At 49.4% G+C, this 22,081-nt stretch overlaps 1 protein-coding gene across 1 annotated transcript in view; it reads right to left on the bottom strand.

Moving 5' to 3' along the window:
- Nucleotides 1–871: 871 nt before the first annotated feature.
- The window catches only part of ZNF407 (zinc finger protein 407), a 418,812-nt gene continuing 397,602 nt past the window's right edge, over nucleotides 872–22,081 (bottom strand). Inside the window, exon 9 of the mRNA XM_081251875.1 lies at nucleotides 872–3,258. Coding sequence (XP_081108001.1) covers nucleotides 1,925–3,258 — 1,334 coding nt within the window. The 3' untranslated portion in view covers nucleotides 872–1,924. The remainder of the gene's footprint in view (nucleotides 3,259–22,081) is intronic.

Raw genomic sequence — 22,081 nt, 5'->3', positions numbered from 1 at the left:
ACTGCAGCATGTCAGTGTCAACACGCAGGACTGCGGCAGAAAGGTTAGCCGTACAGCACTCAGCGTGGCGAGGGATTAGCATCCGAGCCGAGGGCCGCAGGCTACAGCTAAGGGAGGAATGATCAAGAAGAAATACTCTCACTGAAAACCATACCCCCCCCCTTTTTTAAACGTGTATGAGAAGCTTGGCGAGGGGCGTCACTTGGTAAAGGTCCCCTTCATCCCGACAGCACGCGGGAGTCGCTGCCGTCACCGTTTGCCTAGGACGGTGGTGAAGAGGAGTGGAGCTGCCCCGCCGTTCCTTAAGCATCAGGGGCCAGTCATACCCAGCCAGTTCTGAATCACAGTGTCAGACCTGAAATGGTCCCGTTTATTTCTTTGGAGGGGCAGCTGTATCAAGGGAGGTGCCCTCGGATGGGCGGGACTCAGGGCTCTGAGGACGAGGTCAGGGGAGGGGTAGCCGGCTGAACAACCGAGCCAGGCTCGTTTCCAAGCTCACCTCTCAGGGAAGGTGTAAAGGGGACTTTCGTTTAGACCCAAACGGTGCCATTTTCTCTTCCTTCTCTCCCTTCTGATCTTCTCAATTTTTAGATACTAACCATGATAGACTACGTGACTGTCACCAGAATCTAACTGGGCCACGTGCCAAACATTGAGAAAACGGCACTGGGCCGCAGAGATGGCCGGCGGAACCCAGCACACTCGACGTGGGCAGGTGGGGAAGGGGAATGAGTGTCAGACGCAGGCCAGTTCTCTTCAGTTTTTACAGCTGCCTGTTGATGAGTTGGCTGCTGGAAAGAAAATGTCATCATTATCTTTTAATGCTGTAAGTTTATTTCAAAGAAGAGAAACAGAACAAAAACAACCTTTGCATTTGCGGGAGGGGATGATTTTACAATTTTGGAAAAGGAAAAGGAGCAGTCGTATCAAGACCTGGCCATGAACTCGCATCCACAGTTGCGATGATCCCACAGCGAAGCACAGACAGTCCTGCCGGGGCCAAGGCTGCGGGGCACGGCTCTCTATCACTAATGTTTGATGTCGCTCTTTCACGTGGACAGAAGCCGCAGAGAAATCCTGCGAATATGATATCAATACTAAGAAACATTTGTTATAAAAGCAAAATATTGATACAAACAATATTTTCCAGAGTGCACATTTCGTATAGACTTTATTGTATGAAACTAAGTCAAAATTAGAAGCATTGGGTTTTCTTAACCAAAGTTTATTTTAACTGAATATAAACGCCAAGGCTTTTCTTAACCGTAGGCTTAAGAAGGAATCTTTTAAGCAGAAGCAACCAGGGCGATGACCACACCTACGATGCCTGATGGGAGGAAATTCATACATGAAATGAACAGGCTGCCAGTGGTTTGGGGACGCTGCGATCCTAAAATTTCCAGAAAAATGAAGAGGAGCCGACCGCTTCGACATGGTAATACGTGTAGCTGCAATTTTTAACCAAACGTGTAATGAAATGTTAAAACGGCGACATGCTGGACTGCAAGGGCAGCCGTGTCTCAAGCCACGAGACACACTGTTGTCACTCTTCTACTGCTGGGGCACAGTCCTTCCACAACTGAAACGGGAAAACATTTGTGGGGGGAACGAAAGAGAAAAAGACTTAGCTTCTCGTCAGCACAGCGGACAGAACAGAGGGAAGAGCATCGAGAGAACAACCGAACAGTAGACAGACCTGCCTCCGGCGGCCCCGCCCCCCACGCGCGGGGCTCCCGCCCTGCGCGTCCACGTGCCCCGTGCGCGCGGTCGGCAGGGACGTCACCCGGCCCAGAGCCTGTGCACGCTCCCTGGCAGCAGCCCTCACTGTAAAGAAGGCTTTGCAAACGGAGCACAGGGAGCACGCGCCTTGGGTGCTGGTCGCTCCGCGTCCGCCCTGCGCCGGGGGTGGGGCAAAGCTCCGGGCTCAGGCCTCGTGGAGTTCGCTGCTCTCTCTTTGGCTCTGGATGACCGCGGCCGCCGGGGAGCCCTCCTGGGTGTATATGACCATGCTCGTCAGCTGTTCCGTTTCGCCCGGGACCACGGCCTCGGCGCTGAGCGCGGCCCCGGCCTGCAGGATCTCCTGAGAGCCGGCCGTCTCTATCACGGTGTGCGAGTACACGCCCGTCTCGTCCTGCGCCCCTGGGGGCAGTTCTGTCACGATGTAATGAGTCGCCCCCTCGGGAAAGCTGCCGCCGGACTCCTGGACCATGGCCTGGACCAGCTCCTCGGTCACGATGATCTGTGAGATCTCGCCGTCCGACTCAGCCAGGTGCACGCGCTGGCCATGGGCCTGGGCCTCCTGCATGATGATCTGGGAGCCCTCCCGGGCCAGCATGTGCACGGTGCCCTCCTCGTTCACGATGACCTGTGTGACTCCGTCCTTCATGAGCTGGCCGGCCGCGGCCGGGTCGCAGACTGTGAACTGCAGCACGCCCTGCACCACCTTCCTGAGGGCCAGCTGGGCGCGCTCCTGCGACGCGACCAGGGCCGCGGGCCGGACCGCCCGGCTCAGCGCCCCCGCGGGCTCCAGGGCGGTGCCACCGTCCTGCACGTCGTGGCACACGTGGATCTCGCGGGCCTCGTCCGGGGCTGCGGCGGGGTCTGCCGCCTGCCCTGGCAGCGGGACCAGCACGTCTCTGGGGCCGGCCCTGCCCCTCTCCTCGGCCGTGGCCTGGCCCTCCGCCCCTCCCAGCTCGGTGACCGCGCACAGCAGGGCGTCCAAGGCCGAGGCCGTGTCCGGTGGGGTGATTCCGGTCTCGGCCAGGTCTAGAATCCCCTGCTTGGTCACCTGATGAATCGCAGCCCCGCTGGGGCTGAGGGGCGCGTCCATGCCATGGCCTTCCATCGGGGCCCCCAGGACCACCACCTGCGTGGCTCCGTCTGCCAGCTGCTCCGGCACCCCCGGCCCGGGCGCCATGCTGCCCACGGGTGTCCCACTCTGCCCCGTGGCGATGACCTGTCCGTCCTCCGTGATGTGCACCACCCGGGCCACCTGGCCGGCCAGTGCCAGTGTCTGCAGCGTGGCCGCGGCCGTCTCCTCCACGGAGGCGTCCAGGGCGAAGTCCCCGTCGTAGCCCTGGATGATGATGACCTGCTGCACCGGCTCCGCCGGCGCCGCCGGCCTCCTGCTGCCCCGCAGGGGCCTGTCCTTGACCGGAGACTCTTCGGCCAGCGCGGCCGCCGTGAAGGGGCTGTCCGTCTCCACGAACGTGGCCCCCTGGCCCTTCAGACGGCATTCGTAGGACTTGGACACAATGCCTAGGGGAGACAGGGACCAGTTAGAGCCCAGAAAAATGACTTTCAGGCTTAAAAGTAAGACAGCTCTTCCGTAGAAGCTTTAGAACCTCAGCTGCTCAGAGCAGCCGGCTCCCAGCCTCAGGGCCTCGGGCCGGCGCTGGGCGCTCGGAGGGCTCTGACACGGGTGCTCCCGGCTAAGAGCAGACACAGAGGACGGCTGTGCTGTGAGGGAGCGATGCCCACACCCCTGGTCTACTGTCCGGATACAATCTCATCGGCCTCCCTTCGCTTTTCAGCTCCTGGGGAAGGGATACGGTCGAGTCCTCTCAGTTACGGTCATTTCTAACAAGGTACTCAGTCGGTGGTGGTGAGCGCAGACCAGTAACCGTCAGTAGCAGAATCTCCTAACCCAAAGGAAAAATCTTTTTTTTAATGTCCAAATATTAGCTACAGTATATTTGTTTCTTCGACAAAAAGAATGAAAGCTCTGCATATTAAATTTATAAATAAGCCCTGGATAAACACAGCTCTACGAATTTCACCTTCTGTGTCGGGCGCTAAGCTGGGGGCAAAGGCGGATGGCCCACCAGGCGTGCCCCCCCATCCCCCGCCGGGAGGCCTGTGGGCGAAGCCCCGGGCGCCCAGCCCAGATGCAGGGGCTCTGCCGCCGGGGCTCAGGGGCGGCAGACAGGCCAGAACTGAGTGCGCAGCCGCGTCAGCCACGAGAGTGGATGCCACTCTGTCGCTGTGATGTTTGGCCAAGCGCTGGCATGCAGCCACCATTCAGCAAAGATGCGTTTGTTGAATGACTTAAATATCGTGTAAGGTGAGAAGCACTACAGCAGAGAATAAACACACTCAGGCTCACAGCCAGCCGGAGGGAAAGGAATATTCAAGCTCTCCCGTGGGGCTGGGAAGGGGAAGGGCCTGGAGCCAGAGCAGCCCAGGGCCAAGCAGGGGCGAGCCTGGGGGGCCGGGGGCTCAGGCTGGGCTGGCTTTTAGGGGATTAGGTAGCTCGGCCCCCGCCAGGCTCTCCGGGCCTCTTCTAACAGGAGGCACTAAGACATCTGGACCACAGTCTGCAGAGAGAACACACCTGTTGAATGTTTTTAAGCAGGAAAGTAAAATGAGTGCATCTGTTTTAGAACTGTGACAGAGGGTACAGCATTTATTATCATCAATACTAGCCCAATTCCTCTTAGTGAAAACACTGTGACTGTTTCAGAAAATGCAGAGATCAGCCCTTGGGACAAGGGCATATGCAAAATGCAGAGGTCAGGAGAGCCCAGAGGAGGGCAGGACTGGGGAGAGAGCGCCTGCAGGCTGCTGGCCTCAGCCCGACGGTCGGTCCCATCAGACAGCAACTGTCCCTCTCAGTCTGCATCTGTAGTCTGGACATCTGCCCGCCCAGGAAGGCAGAGCAGCCCTGAGAGGCGTGCGGCTGCCGCCAGACTGAGAGTTTCAAGCCCATCTTACAGATCCCGGGGCTGCAGGCCTGAGCTGGTCTCCCGTTACAAAAAGGAGGCTCTGACCGCAGAACCGAGGGTGGAAGAGGAAGGATGTGGGGAGGGTGAGAGGCAGGGGCGGGTGCTGAGGACGGCAGGGTGTGTGCACACCTGGCCCCCAGTGCCACCTGTGACACAGGCGATGCTTGTTTAGTAACTCGATGGAGAAAGTATGAGTGAAAATTGTTGTCTGTCCTCATAAAAAAGACGGGGTTTAAACAGAGTTCCTAGTTTCTCCCTTAAGCCCTTAATTTTCTATCAGTTTCTTATTACCGCCTCCGTCCCTCCTAAGAGAATGACCTCTAAATGATCTGTAGTATTTCTTTATCTCAATGGCAACCACTTTTTAAAAATATTCCACTTTAGTCTCCCTCATGTAGGTCCTCTTTTTTAAAAAAGCACACTTTACCCTTACCAAAGGAGAAAAAAGGATTAAGAATTATTAGATTATTATGGCTAACATCCCTTAAACATAAGACAATTTTGCTTACTGTGTTGGTGCCAGTCCATATGAAAGCATTTCTTTCAATACAGAGTCCACTTTAAGCAAAGACCCAGACAAGGCCTGCCTTTCAGCGGGTATAGCATCTCAGGCAGGAAGCACAGAAGCTGTTAAATCATATTTACCAAGAGGACACCGCGGGCTCACATCCAGACTGTAGGCAATGGTCCCGGATTGCGAATCATGTGTGTGAAGTTATCAAAATGCAAACTCCCGGCCCATTCAGTGTGTGCTGGGACGTTTCATGTTCTGCGTCCACAGGTTCACAGGTCAGAAGTCTCAGGAAGTCAAGCCACCGCATCCCCCTTAACTCTTGAGGCCAGAGGGAACCTCCCACTCAGTCGGGGTGAGGGAGCCATGGGGTCTCCTGGGGCCCTGTGCTGCGGGGTCAGCGGGGGCAAAGCTTGGGGTGCGTCCTCGGGACTGATTTTCTGTACACCATGTACTTTCAGCCTCCGAGGCTCTGATTCCCAGTGAGGAAGTAAAATGTATAAGTAATCCATTTTTGTAAGCAAACATTAGGAACGATTAACATTTATTCTTTCTCAGAGAACTCTCTATAGGGCGAATCTTAGAAAGCTCATGGAACCACAGACTCTGTGGTCAGGAAAAGACCTGTGGGTCAATGGGACCATCTCCAGAAGCAGAAAATCCTGTTTGCTCATTCAGAGAATGCGGAACACCGGGCCCAGCAGACGCTGCTTGGGGCTGGGCAGACAGCGGCGGGTGAGCCAGGCCCAGCTGTGCCCTCACCAACCAGGCCAACATAAACCATCTTTTATTTTTTTTTTGGCTGCAGCATGTGGGATCTTAGTTCCCCATCCAGGGATCGAACCCATGCGCCCTGCAGTGGAAGCGCAGAGTCTTAACCACTGGACCACCAGGGAAGTCCCTACCATCACATCTTAAAAGCTGTTCAAACCTTCCCAGAGGACGGTCCCAAATGTCGCTGATTCCAGCTAAATGATCTCCCTAACTATGGCTTTCTCTTGTTTACCCTCCTAGGAAAGGGGGAGGGGGGACAACGGGGACCATGCAAGCAGGCTCCCAGCCAGCTCTGACTGAGGTGTTCAGTGGCAAGCAGCCACCGAGCACCCACTGCGGGGTGCCAGGCGGTCATGGCACAGGGCAGCAGCCCCCACACTGGGAATCCTACCACAGGGGCTCTGCAAACTGGCCCAAGGTTATGTGAGCGGATGGAGAGTTTTAGGGAATCAGCCCAGTGTGTCTAAACTCACCTGCCCGGGGATGTGCCTGCCTTAGAGATATCCCCTCCACCTCCCCGTGACCCTCTGCTTTACAAAAGGAAAACACACCCTTCACCATGGGACCCTCAGGAGGATTAGAGTTCAGAAGATAAGCATGAGATCAGGTTAAACCACTCAGACCCTAGAAGAAAAGGGCTGAATCACCTGTGGTCCGTATGCTTTAACCTAATCATGTGGTCACTTTCTGAACTTTAATCCTCCTGAACTCTCTCTCATCAGGGAGGTCAGAACGGGGCTCAGCGTAGGAGCAGAAGGCCTGCCCGATGGGTGAGGCACCCCACGGGCTCTGAGTTCACCCCTCCACATAGGCGTGGGTCTCACCTGGCGGGTGTCGCCATCCCTGCTCAAGTTTCCACCTGCTAGGAGCCCAAGATCTCCCGTCTACCACACCTGCCAACGTCTTCCTCTGCTAGGCCTGCAACTCCTCCCCTTGCCTCTGCGTTTCTACGGTGGATGGAACATTCCTCGTGCCTTCATTACGCTCTGAACCTGATCCAGTTAGTTTCTGCCCATTCTCTACATCCAAGGTCATTTCCAGTTTAGAGTTTGGGAGAAAACAAGAAATATGGACACAAAACATAAAGAAGGCAGCCTTCCAATCATCCTCCCCTACCCCTCACTGATCACTGCCCTTACATTACAAGAGGAGGAACCACTGTAGCTGGGATAGAACAAACACCCTGCTCTTTGGTATTCTCCGAGGGAAACGCTACAGGCTGGAGTCCAGGCAAGTCCCTTCCTCAGTCTGCAGCTGGACGCGGAACCTCCTGGGTGTAGAATTATCCTCTGAATCCCGTGCAGCACTGATACTTATGCCATCCTGAACTACTTACTGACTGAATTTGAATCCGGAGGTGGGTTAAGCCACTTCCAGACCATTAAGTGAGCTACGTGGGTAAATGCTGCCGTCACTATGGGGTGTGACCAAGCTCATCAACAACATCTTCCCCTCGGCTCAGCCGGAGCCCAGTGAGCCCATCGCAGTTCATAAATGTGAGTGCAGGTCTATATTTGATTCAGCAATTTAATAACTTCGAGTGCTGTCAGTACTTCTTTGAAAAATAGCACCTATAAAATGTAACAGCCTCAATCAGATTGAAAAAGATTCACCCACTGAAGACTCTTCCATTTCGCCCATAATGAATTAATGTTGAGCTATGTAGAAGTTCAAGTGTCATTTAAACGAATGTGAATCTCTTCTGTAACTTTACATTCTGACCGGGCTATGACCAAGAATTTACTGGGCACTTCGACTTCAATTTTTGAGATCTTTCTAGTAAATATGAACTGTAATGCTCACTAATGCAATTGGCCAAATGGATACAATATCTGGAACACAGCAAGTTTGTACAGATTTCATCCTTAACTGCTTAGTCTCTGTTATTGCTCCAAAACTGCGCAAATCTTTAATGAAGCACGATAATCAACATATTATTTACATTACACTTGACAGTTTTCAAAGGCAACGTAGGATTTCAGTATGCTAATAGTAGCTAATCAAATAATGTGTCTAAATCAGTCTTTTTGGGATCTGTTTCCAATAGGACAATAAGTAGCTTTGTGTAGAACGTGCAAATGCGGGTGAAATGCAGCCTTATGCCTGTGTATGAAATCCCAACTCACTGCTTGTTTGCTTTCCTTCATGAGTACAGAGGTATTTTACTGCCTTCCCATAGCTCAACGCATTGAAAGTTTACAACTCGGTTGAAATGAAGAGTTCTTTTCGGGGCGGGGGGTGCGCGGTTTGAGGAGCTGTTTTCAGGGAGGTGCTTTCTAATTAGGCTCGCTTCTCCAGAAGGTTTTTGTGGAGCTCAGTTCCTTCTCACCTGTCCCCTTTGAAGAGGACATCTCCAGAGCTGAAAACACAAGCTCCGTCACGCAGGAGCGGAGGGGTTAAGCTGCAGACTCACGCTCCCCGGCACCGTGCTCATGGCTCTGTTCTGCCGTCTGCCGAGCTGCTGGGAAGCTACAAATAGGGTTTAGTACCTGACTACTTCCTTTGTGTGTGTGTGTGTTATTCTTTCGTTACTGTCATCATTTTTTCTCACAGAATAAATACCTTATGCTTTTGTTAAGCTTACATTTAATTAAAACGTACGGAATTTGTGCGGTAAACTCAAATGAAACAAATAAAACAAGGCCCCCTCTCTTGAAGGCATACGTTGTGAATGAAAAATGTCATTACAGACTAAAAAATTTTGCAGTAAACAGGGCCTACAGAGAGAAGTTTCCCCTGTAATGACATCCATAAAATACACAAATGGCACTTTTAGCACCATCCTGAATATGGCATTTTCTGTGCTCTATACACAATCTAAATGGTTTGCTCATAGAGCATAATACTCCATTGGGTTTATAGAACAATCAATGTTCCATAAAATGATGTATTTATCCAGTCGTAGGCTCAGCAGTTACTGGCGTGTGGCACCGCAGGACAGAGGCCGCGCTCGCACGCGGGCTGCAAACCTTGGCTCACCTCAAAGGCTTCATCTCATCTGTGTCAAGTAATTTGTTGAAGACTCAGCTTGGCTTAAAAAAAAAACTTGTAATAAAAATTCATAGAGTTTTCAGGAGAATGAAAGCTGATGACAATAGAAAGGTCACATTGTGTCTCCACTAAAGGGGTCAAAGGTCATGAGCAGTTCTAAAACCGAAAGTAGATTTCATGCATCGCCTAGCAGATAAAGATGGCATTAAAAGGACTTGTGTGGCTGAAATGTCGACCGCGCCAGGGAAGCCTGTGCTAATATCCGATGTGAGCCACTTTGCTGCCACCAGCCAGCATTTATTTCACATTTCTAAGCTACTCCTGAAACGGTATTACGTGTTTATACACTGCTAGGTTACGTCTCAGACACCGTGTGTGTTTTAGATTTTATATTTAGGGAGCGCCCTAAGCTTGAAAACGCTAGGCCGCCTCACCGTCATAATTAAAGCACCTCAGATATGACGCAAGTAAAAAAGTAATGCCTTTTATATAAAAATTTGGGGCACACATGACACTGTGATTCTTAAGCCACATACAATTCTCCTCAACTTCAGTTTTAAGATGTGATTTTAACAAGAATGTTACCAAGTCACACTGAATGTCTATTAAAATGAAACAATATTAACAGATTAGGCTAATAAATTAGAGCCGTATTTTAACGTCACAAAAGCTTCTAAGTTTCTCAAGTGAAAGCAGGAAAAATGACAAATTAAAATTCAATGAAATATAACCTTTTAGAAATTTCAAAGCAGGGAATAAATTATTCTTATAATGGCAGTCACCAATAGTATAGCCAGTCAAATTGATATCAATAACTGCTCTATAATGTATTCATGTTTTTGGACAATAATAATAACCGGTATTCTGGTATGCCTGCAGGAAGCGCCCCCTGCAGCCCAGGCTTGAAGAAGTGCCCGATGTTCCCCACACAGAGAATGCTCTGCGCCCTGGCATCCCTGCAGAAAACCCCGACCCAGTCGTTCAGGAAAGACGATCACAGCCAGTGTGGTCCAGGACCGTAGTGGGCTGTGGACCAAAAGGACAATTTCACCATCTTTTTCTTTTTTTTTGAGAGATAACAAAGGACGGTTAGTACCGTATGTCTATTATTTTCAAGGGTTAGAAATGCATTCTGGTCAATGTTAATAAAATTCACACACAATTTTGTGGAGACACAAAATTAAAATTATCTTCAGATTTTGGCATGCTTGTTAAATGTGATCGCTATACAAGTGAGATTTATTTCAGAGCACAGGCTTGTGCTGGTCATTCTGAAACCTACACTGCTGTGCACTGGCCTAAGGATGTGTTAAATACACGACAACCCGATAAATAATTTTGGTAAGTATCTGCTTTATGCCACAAATAAGCACAACGGTCTGTGTTAGAGAGTTACAGTCAAAGTCATTGCTCTGGCCTTCATTTCATGAAGGCCATTATGTTGTAAGAGATGAGGAAAATTATTTTTCTGTGAAAAATTAACCGAAGTCCACATCATTTCTGAGAAGCTTTCACATAGGTTCAAACATACAGTTTTATAAGACACGCCGTGCGATTTTTACTGAAGGAAGATGTACAATAAGGCAGGACCCAGATTTAGGTAACAAAAGTCTTAGTCCTTTTTTCCTCAGTTATCACTAGTAGTACACTTAGGACTGGCAGCGATCAAAGATAACCAGATAAGACCCCTGAAAGAAATTCTAAGATATCCAGGAAAAACCAAGAATAAATTTAATGTCAAGTTGGAAATGCAGAATCGGCCAGGTTTCTAACTTTGCGTGGAGGGTCTCCACGGGCATTTCCATGGGCACTGAAGAGTGACAAAGAGTAAAAGACAATATTTTACCTTTAAAGTCACAAACCCTAAGAAATTTTGTATTATATCAGACCCTTAGGTATATATTATCACTCCCCTGCATGAAGATCTAATGGGAATCACACACACAAATCTCACTCAGGAAGATGAGTCCTTTAAGGTCATCTTGACAGGCTTCTGGGGACGGATGCTGCGGGGAGGGCATGTTAACTGTTTCTCTGCTCCTGCCGAGGCCTGTCCATCAGGATGTGACCACAGAACTTTGGAATTTGACTCGTGACAGAAATAGTGTCATCATGCTTCACAAATGTAACAAAAGGGGACTGAAGTTAGAAGGTAAGGTGCCCTGATCTCGTCATTCACCCACAAAGAGCACTTCTTAAAACAGCCAGTTGGTTTACTAGCAGAAAGCGTTCAGATGCCTTGAACAAGCTAGGGAGGGTGGGGGCTGTGTGTGTCAGTGTACTTGGCATCCTGCATTCATTCTGGGGGTCACGGTGGGCCCTGGCCACCATGGGGGAGCCCATCTGGGACACTCGTGCACTTCCCCAGTGCGGCTCTCACCCTGTGCCTCCGACCTTACCTGTCTCGTGCTCGTGGTACCAGCTGATGAAAGGCAAACTGCGCCCCACACGCTTGCATTTGAGGAGCTTGGGGGCTTGAACAAGCAGTGGAGTTTTAGGCCAGCAGCCTTTCTGAAGGCCTTCGAAGACTCTAGATAAACAGCAGCCCTGTCTGTTTACTGCAAGGCTGCCTCCGTTTGACTTAAAGATGTTAACTTAGACTAGCACTGACATTCTTTGTGGAGTTGCGGAATCAGAAAGTTAGGAAGCCCGGCGATCTCTTCCTAAGTGTCTTCTGACCGCTTATAAAACTCCCCATACAGATAACGCAGTATTAGGAGACAAGGCCTAGTTTTCGGAAGTTGTAACTGTTACGCGCACTTAAAAGGTAAAATTATGCAACTAAGAAGCCCAGCCAAGCCGTTAGTGGGCCTCCGCTAACAAGGCTGACTTCACAGGCCAACAGCAGATTAAACTGGCCTCCCTTGTTTCTCTGGCAAACCCTATAAAAAGTCACATTCACTTTTGGAGGCAGGCTCAGATTTCCCTTGTTTCATAGAAACCTTCCTATCTTTGCTGAGGAAAGGAGAGCAGGCTGACGTCTGTCTCCATCGTAGACACTTTTGTAGGAAGGTGAAAAGCAAACCACTCCTCAGTCACAGCACAGAGGCACCATTAAAATCAAATTTACAGTACGCGGGGCCTGCAGCCGGGCAGAGCTCACTGTTAGTGCTTTAATCATCGGCAGGGCTTTCCGAGGTCCCGCATCTGCCCACGGCCGAGCGGCGGCAGCGCTGGTACACTCAGAACGACGCGCGCTTCTCCACGTACTACATGAATCGTCTGCTCTGGGCACACGGCTGCTGCCTTCCCGTTAGGCTGCTGTGGGTGAGGGCGCCCTGAGCATCTTGTGGCTGGGACCTGCCCCCGAGGATGGGCTCTGATGACAGCAGACACCCTGAGTCTGGAGAGTGAGAACACGGGGCACCGGCACCCAGGTGTGGGCGGCAGGTGCCAAGGAAGGTCCGGCAGTGAGGACTGAGCTCTGAGACAAGCAGAGTCAACGCTGACTCGAGTCCGTGAAAGTTCGAGTGAGCAGTGGCTGTCGGCCTGTCCTTCTCGGGGTCCACCAGGCTGACTCGGCGGTGTGGGGTGGGGGGTGCTGGGTGCTGTCCTGATCTAAGGCTGGCCCGCCCAGCACACAGCCTTCTCTGCAGTGAGGACAGGACAGAGGCAGGGTCGGGGCTGGGGAGACTACTGGTCAAGGTGGAAGACAATGATCTATTTTTTTCTGAGCCAATGAATTCCACCATCTTTATTTTGAACATCTTCCTAAATACCTAAGTTAAACTCCTCTGTTAAAACTGCAGAGCATTTATATGCCTTGGATAAGAAACATTAAAACTGATTTAAAAATATCAAACAAAAGACAAATTTTGAGGCTTGAACCCTCGCTTTGAAATGAGTGGAATGAATGAAAATAAACTTACAAATCGAAACACGGGCTGAAACGCCAGCAGTTGAAGTCTCAGGTCCGTGACATGGACATGCCAGGCGCCAGCAGCTGCCCCGCTCCTGCCGAGGGGCAGGGAGGGGTCAGGGACCCTTTGAAAGCACAGGACAGCTGAGCGGATGCGTGCACGGTGGGACGCCAGCACCGCAGCAGGACACGTAGCTGCTGTCACGTGTCTAGAGGCAGCGCTTTGTGCCCCGGGGTCTCAGCAGTGGCGCACGCCACCTGTAAAGTCCTCCAGCAAATCTCCGTGGTGCAGGTTCTGAACCAGGATTCTACATCCAGTGAGGCGAGAGTCCAGCCAGGGGGACAGGGATGCGCACAGCATCACACGATTCCTTTGGGCTGCATCCAGAGGAGAACCTGAAAACCATCTCTCTGAAATATTACTGGCTCGCTAAGGCGTTGAAAGGCTTTGTTAAGTGGGCAGCCCTGTTTAAGGAGAGTTCGAGGTTGCTCTCCGATGGGCAGACACACAGCCACCAGACAAACGATGTCGGGGACCTAACACCAATCCCTAACAGACATTTCTCAAAAAGCTCTAGAGTGAGCATACTTTCAGCACAATTTCCACATCATTACGAACTGAATTGGACAGCGAGAAATCATCTCCCAAATAACAGACCTGGGCATTGAAAGATGCTGAGTCATCAAAGGAAGATGGGTGATTACTTAACCCTTGATTTTACCAGGACAGAAAGGCACAGCAGAGCAAGTGAAACCCTTCAAGAGAATTCAAAACCAGCGAAGAAACAAAGTGTTTCGTGGTTAAATTCTCACTTATCCAGTAAGACTAATCCTTAAATCTCTAGGTATTCTAAGGTTTTAGTTCCACTTATATTACTAACTTAAATTTGCTGGATGTTCCAATTCAGGAACTTGGGTATTTCAGATCATTTTCTTAATTATATATTCAACAATACTCTTAATATTAACGTTGAGGCTAAATTCCTGTATTGAATCCCTTACATCAGTAAGGCAAGCGTGAACTTTTTAAGGAATGAAAAATCTAGTTGAAGATACTGGTATGGCAGATAATTACAATAATAATAATTACAATAAATAAAATATAAAGTAACTAGATAACATACAAATAGCTATGTCTTCAAAGAAAGAACTCACTTGGTCTAGGCTAGGGATCAGGAAAGTACTCACTGACACCTGGGTCTTGGAGGCTGAGTAGGAATTTGTCAGAAAGTGAAGAAAAGAGTGGTGAGAACCCCACGCCATTCTAAGCATACGTCAAAGCCAGCAAGTGGTGTGGCTCGGCTACAAACTCTTAGCGTGGCAGGACGACAGAGGGACACAGTGAAAAGGTGGGGCTGGTCAGCTCCTGCGAGGCCCAAGCGTGTGAATTTGGGTGTCTGATAGGGACAGGAAGGCACCGAAGAACGTGAAGCACGGAAATGACACGATCACATTTGTATTCTTGGGAACGAACTGTGGTGAGACTGCAGAGCTGTCTCCGGCAAAGGTATTCAACGCAAGGGGCCTCGCCTGGAGGCCTCGCAGGGGCCGAGCTGCAGGAGACCAAGAGGAGGGCAGGGCACCCGCATAGTGTCAGTGGGGACAGAAAATGGGGAGGGCCTGGGGGATGCTGCGGGGGCCTGGACAGACCTGTCAAAGGGAGCTGCGGCTTGCACACCCCTGCCGCTCGTTCCTGCACGCGCGCTCTGCACGCCTCTGCCGCTTGTTCCCGCATGCGCGCTCTGCACGCCTCTGCTGCTCGTTCCCGCACACGCGCGCTCTGCACGCCCCTGCCGCTCGTTCCCGCACGCGTGCTCTGCACGCCCCTGCCGCTCGTTCCCGCACGCGCGCTCTGCACGCCTCTGCCGCTCGTTCCCAAACGCGCGCTCTGCACGCCTCTGCCTCTCGTTCTGCACACGCGCTCTGCACGCCTCTGCCGCTCGTTCCCGCACGTGCCCTCTGCACGCCTCTGCCGCTCGTTCCCGCACGCGCGCTCTGCACGCCTCTGCCGCTCGTTCCCACACGCGCGCTCTGCACGCCTCTGCTGCTCGTTCCCGCACGCGCGCTCTGCACGCCTCTGCTGCTTGTTCTGCACATGCATGCTCTTGCACGCCTCTGCTGCTCGTTCCGCACATGCACGCTCTGCACGCCCCTGCCGCTCGTTCCCGCACGCGCTCTCTGCAAGCCCCTGCCGTTCGTTCCCGCACGCGCGCTCTACACGCCTCTGCCGCTCGTTCCCACACATGCGCGCTCTGCACGCCCCTGCCGCTCGTTCCCGCATGCGCTCTCTGCACGCCCCTGCCGCTCGTTCCCGCACGCGCGCTCTGCACGCCCTTGCCGCTCGTTCCCGCACACGCCCTCTGCACGCCTCTGCCGCTCGTTCCCGCACGCGCACTCTGTACGCCTCTGCCGCTCGTTCCCGCACGCGTGCTGTGACCCTGTGCTCGCTCCCCCGTTCCTTTCCTGTTCATCTCTGCTTCCTCCCCCCGAACATCCACCTAGCGTGGGAAGGGACCTCGAGGCTCCGTGTTGCGCCAGCGCCTCGCCCGACAGCACCAGGGGTTTCCACACCTGCTGGTGGAGTAGATAAAGCAGATGAGGGCCGGGAGGGCAGGGCCCTCCGTGGGGGCAGGAGGGTGGGCAGGCGCTGGGCTGCAGGACGGGAGCCCCTTTGTGATGCTGCCATCCCCGGCCCCCGACATGATCAAACTGTGCGCATCTTTGTGGGCCAGGGATCACACGGGTGGGCCGGGCTGGGAATGGACTGAAGGAGGTGGGAAGGAAGAGAAGGAAGCGGTGCCCGTGGGGCAGAGGTCCCGGGCTCAGGCGGAGGCAGAGGTGAAAGGTTCACGTGGAACAGCCCCGGGCTTTCCCTGTGGACTCTGCCCTCGTGCGGAGCACAGCACCCCTCTGCTTTAGTTCCCGTCCTGAGCCGCTCCCCCTCCCCTGGCCACTGTCTGGGCTGCAAGGTCCCCAGACAAGAACGAGGTCCCGGGTGCCTTCTGACCCTCCAGCAAGCGGTGCACTGCGGTGCTATGGGGGACGCGGGGCATTTGGGACAGCAGGGGCAACTGTTTCCACTCTGACTTCAAGGAAATCAGTCAAGCAAGAATTTAAACATTTTCTCCTGTTACAGCAGAAAAGCCTGAGACTTCAGTTCCTGCTCCATGAGCCTGGACGGAGGCTGCTCAGGACACACAGCCACGGGGCTGTCAGTGTGACACTGGCCTGGAGGCTCTGCCCATTGTAGAATTTTAACGTGTTTCTATCCTCGGCCATGTACTAGTTAACTTACCCCCTTAGACTGCAGCTTAATGACTGGGAGCGTCAGAGCAGCGATCAGTAAAATGTAAGTCGAGGGGGAAAGTGCTATGATATGAATTCTGCAAATCTGCCTCAGATGGACTTCCAGAATGATTCTTGTATTCATTTGATCAAGATTCTTATATAGCACATAAAGATACCTCTACTACTTTAAAAGCCAATTAAAAAGGGGCAATATTACACCCATATACGTACAATATCATATCCCAAAGGGAAAGAAAACATATCAATTTAATTTTTCAAGAATAATGACTCTGCAAAGGCAAAATATGTTATTTGCAAATAAGTGCTTGCAAATAGCAGGCTCTCTTATCTTGTCATTTCAAAGCAAAGCAAACATTTTAAACGTAATTATAAAAATGTATGAAAATACTCCAGTTGATTTTTTTTTAAGGCAGAAAATGTCAAGGATTCCAGCATCAGCTCAAGAGTGCAGCTCTCAGTTTACAAGTCAAGCTGAGAATCAGATTCCCGTGGGAGAACCAAGTACCTAGTTGCTTATTTTTTGGCATTGTGCTTTGGGCCAAGGGAAAGGTTGGGCCTGGCTGGCAACTGCACGTCTGGCTGCTACCAGCATCGAGATGGGGACCCCAAATAACGAGGGGTGACCTCCCCCAGGCAGTGCGTGGGAGGCTGAAAGGAGATCTCAGTTAGGGAAAGAGACCAAGGGCACACTGGTGACTGGAGAAGAGTCAGAGCCAGAGAGACGACCAGGCAGTCAAGACCCTGGGTCTCGGAAGGCGAGAAAGAAGAGGGTGATCAACCGTGTGAAAGGTCAGAAAGAAACGCCATCAAGACTGGAAGTAGGTCTCCGATAGGTAATGTGTTACCAGGAAGACCACGGGATTTATCCCCCAACCTGAATACTGTTGAGAGAAACAAGGGCAGTGATTGGTCAGAACACGAAACAGGGGGCGCAGACCTCACACCGTTGTAGATAAACAAGGACATATGTTGGCCTAGGTTCCACGACTAACATGGTACAACGATCCTGGCGTTTTTCCTTTAGAGCACATTGGTACTGAGTTATGAATACCCACACAAGGCATTAATCAGAATACAACACTACCTGATTAGTGGCTTCATTAATAGAAAGGAGAAAAGGAAGGTATTCAAAACTTGGAATAACATTTACAGAAATATGGAAATTCATATGTTTTCCTTCACCTCTATTCACTATTAAATGTCATCAAGTGTTTTTCTGAACAAAAATGTCCCACTCTTTCTTGGAGTAGCAAGACAATCAGAATGACAGTACTGAATTAATTCCTCATTTGCTGGCTGAAAGAAACTCGAAGCGGAATTGCCAAAGGGCAGACTACAGAGAGTGACACCATACATCTCAGCTTTTATATATGTCCATTTGATTACTGCGCTTGTATGTCTGTATTATCTTGCTGGTCTAACAGCTGTTGTCTTACTTCATTTACAGAGATACTACTAAGGTATCTCTTAGTAGTAAGTAAGCTGTGAAAAGTATTACTAAATAACTGGAATTCTTAATAGAAATTCCAGGAAGTCCAGTGGATAAATCACAGACATAAAATGAAGGAAAAAATACCTCCTAGGAAAGGTTCCATTAAATGCACCTTAGAAAAGCTGGCCTGGGACTGCAGCCCGCCCAGGGGCCAGGGTGCTCCCACAGGAGCCACCCCTGGGCCTCCTGCGCTGTGCCTCCAGCGTTGGAAAATCCTGCCTCACCTGATTTTTTTTCAGGTGCTTTGAGTAACGTCTGTTGTCTGGGCCTCCCTCTTACTAGTGACTCCTACTGGCTGGAATAAACACTGTTTGCTTTTTCTTCTCTTATTTTTGACACTGTCCTGGCTAGTGATTAAACAACCACAGATCACCCTTGTATGCCAGTTTTCCGTATCCAACAGACAAACAACTCTGAAAATTATAACTTAGCCAGCCCACCTCACTGAGCTTGGTTCTTTCTTAAAAATACACTTTTATTATTCAATTTTGGGTTTTATTATCCCACTTTTTGAATTTATTTATGTGTAGAATCAGAATGCTAAACATTCTAACTGATATACTCAAAATTAGCTTGAATTTTGGATACAGCCTTATTAACAGAGAAGGCTTCATTCCTTTTCAATCTACAAAGAAAATGTCATGAACATAACTTATCTGGCCCAAACTTAGCTTGGACACACTGAAGGTCAGAGGGCAAGGGGCATTTGGGAGGAAAACACCAAATCCCGATAAGAGACTTTTTGGCTTGAACCTTCACAGAACATGTGGATCTAGAGAGAGGAAGTTTTTTTTTTTTTATTAGGCTTAAGTTCAACACTATGAAAAGAAAATATCAAGGAAGAGAGGCCATCAGCGCACGGATTCTTTGCACGGCCATTCAAAGGGACTGAGCCCAAGGGGGTGCTCCTGATTCTGCCTGTGACACATCCCGAGACCTGACCGGTGCGGACAGGCCTCCGCCGTGCTGATGGCCACGGTCGGGCTGCGGACTGGCTCGGCTTTCTATCTATTGGATGACGAGTGCGTTTAACTCATGTATCAGAACGATGAAACCTTTCCCCCGGAACACCCAAATCTGAGACAGACGGGAAGTGAAGCAGTGCGGGCTGAGTTGGCAGAGAGCTCCGGAGCTGCCCGGTGTCCCATCCGCCTTTCTGAGAAGGCCCAGGCCTCTCGGTACCTCGTTTAAAACCCATCGGGTCAGATGCTCTCAGCTTCTCCTCGCTGGAGAGTTCTGCGATTCCAGGATAATGCCGGTACTCTCGGGGACAGCCGATCACCCTGACCCCCACCACTGTCTAGTCTACAGAAGACATCATCTAATCATGGGTCTCATATTGCTACCTTTAAAAAATGAGGTGGTATAGTCAGATCCTTTCCTGTTAAGATATGACTAATAAACATTCTCTTAAATATCTTAACACACCTCCACCTCCACAATACAGTAGCTGACTGTGTTAGTTAGATTTGGAAACTAATGGGCCGATGGTAGCATTACAGCTCAAGTGGATTTACAGTCATCGTATTTGGCCCAGTGTGATTTCAAATAAGAATTACTTCTGATTGTTTGAGTGGAAATTCAGAAACATTAAAAGAAGCCATGTTAAAACTGGCTGGTTCATCACATGCAAATACTGCACATTAAGATGGGAAATACCCATTCATGAAGATAATGAAAATGGACATCAATATAATAAAATACCAGGTTTACAGACTCTGAGACCTACATAAGCAGTAGATTTGCTCCTTCTACTTAAAAGCATGTTCATCCAACCCCACCCCAATTCATACTTGATCTGCAGTCCAAAAACAAAGCCCTGTGGTCTGTTAGCACAAAACCTTATAAAAATGACTCAAGATTCTCGACATTCAAGTTTCCATTTTTTAAAAAGAAGAGGGTACAGGGGTGACAAGTATTATAGCCGAGAACAAACAGTGCAGCAAAGAAAGCAGCAGATCAATGGATGCCCCCCGACTCTGGCACTCATGAAACAGCCACATGAATAGCACCACGGAGAACAAAAGACGATGATGATAAAATTGGTGCTTTTGTTTTATAAGGCTGGCACAGACGGGCCTGGCAGCCTTCATGTTTCATTTTCATGAAACTTCAGCCACATTTCCAGGGCAACATTTCCACTGTTTGCAGGCAAAGGGTCCCTGTGCAGGAGGCCAATGACTTGCCAATGATTTTGCTGAATGCCCCAGCTTAAACCAGAAAAAGGAATTTAAGCACTCAGATAGGCTGAGTACTGATAATCCTATATAACAATGTAAACTGAATGATTTAGTTATTAACATGCATTTTAATTAAAATGAGTAACTTTTAATTCCCAGTTAGACATAAAACTTTCTGTTGAGATGATCATAGCTATACATTTCACATGCATACACACTTTTTCCCTCATCTAGCTGAAAAACACAGTCAGTCCTCATTCAGACACATATTGCTGATGCTGAATTCTTTTACTTTACAATAATATCCTAGAAGAAAGTCTTTGCTGCAGTGGAATTTGCACCAGTGTGTTTAGCCTGAGCTGACGGCAGCAGTGACGAGGGTAAGACCCCAGAAGACTCTGATATACAGAAACATCTTGAGTCTTGGCCCAAAACATCAGGTATGTGGTGAGCTTTAGTAGAAAGTAAGAAATTGTAAACACCTCCACAGGTACAATAAGTGATAGCTTCCCCCCCCCAAAACCAATCAAATATCACATGGTTTTAGTCATATCTGGCATATTTATAGAATTTACTCACAATAAAATTAATATACAACTAATATATTTATTTCATGCCACCTAGCTTAAACATATCAACGAAAATCTCATTTGTCACTACCAATTGTCACGTTTTAGAAAATGGCCATATATATGAGATAGGAACAAGGCTATTTTAAACTCAGACCCACTTCCTCATCAGAAGGATTACTGAGGGTTGTTCCTAATGCTGGAAGAATAGGAAAGGAAGACACAACACCAGCAAACTCTAAGCCAAACAAACCAAACCAGTCTGAACAAAGCCTAAGGTAACAGGATCCATGAACAATATGGAATCTTCCAGTGGCTTCTTGAAGTCAAAGCCAGAGCTATCAAGGAATCTAGTTGTAGAGGCTTTGTCTCCTTATAAAAACAAAACAAAAAACCCTTTCATGAAATTTTATGTAAACAAGTTAATTTTGTGCGCTTGTTCAAAGGGCAAGACGTATTTTCCCTAAAATGCTACTATATATTCCTAAAAACTGATCTAATGCCACTTCCGTGAATTATGAAAACTTTCTGTAAAGATTCTAAGGATGTCAGAAAAGGCAAACTGCTCTCATTGACTAGAACATTTTCAGTAGTGTTTTATACTTTGGCCCCAAAGATCAAAATCTTATGCTGACCATATTTCCATATCTCTCAGTACCTTTTTACAGAAGCATAGAGTAGACACCAAAGGTTGAAAGTAGTCAAAATAATTCACAACTGCTTAGCACCTCTTAATGTCCAAAATAAACCTAGCAGTTTAGCAAATTTAAAAATTCTGTCATTGATTATTAAATCAGCTGGCTTCCTGCAACTATTTCTCTGTAGTAATCTTCAAGTCTATATACTTAGTTGGAGGTTGGACTCACATCAAGATGCAGGGCACTTGACCTGGCAAGTTACTCATTTTAACCAACAGCTTAGATAGAGCCACAGGGGCAGCTTATCAAACCTGACCACAATAGAATGTTATGGCTGCCACTGAAGGGAACCCCATCTTTGGCCACTTTAAGAAAACACAGTACTTGCAAAGGAGAGCACTGCATTCAGTGCCAGGAACTGTGTTTTAATGGAGGGGCACAGACTGCAACACATCCACATGGAGGTGACGCAGGAGGCAAAGGCTCCCTGTCTGGAAACCTCACCATAGGAACAAAGGAGGGAGGGAGGGAGGGAGGGACTGAGCAGGCTGCCTTGGCAAATCTAGATTTGGTGGATGGAATTAGGGACATAAAAACAGTCTGCAAGTATCTGGCAAGCTGCCAAGTACAAGAGGGATTGCACATCCCCGTGTAGCTCTCTCATCATGAGACTTTTCTAAAAATGAGAGCAATTCACTCATGGATACATACGTGGAAAGATGCTCAACATCATTAGTCACTAGGAAAATGCCAATTAAAACCACACGAGATACCACTACACACTGACTAGAAGGGCTAAAGTTAAAGACTGATAACACCAAGTGCTGGTGGGGACGTGGAGCAGTGGGAACTCTCACACGTTGTTAGTGGGACTGCGAAATGGTACAGCCACTATGGGAACCAGTTAGGCAATTTCTCAACATATGACCTCGAAATCCCGTTCCTAAGGAAATGAAAGCGTATGTCCACACAAAGACCTGTGCCCAAATGTTTACAGTACCTGTACTCATTATCACCCACAACTGGAAACAATC

This window comes from Mesoplodon bidens (assembly GCF_964165515.1).
Source record: "Mesoplodon bidens genome assembly, chromosome: 13".
Classification (NCBI taxonomy): domain Eukaryota; kingdom Metazoa; phylum Chordata; class Mammalia; order Artiodactyla; family Ziphiidae; genus Mesoplodon; species Mesoplodon bidens.
This window is presented reverse-complemented; position numbering and strand designations above follow the sequence as displayed.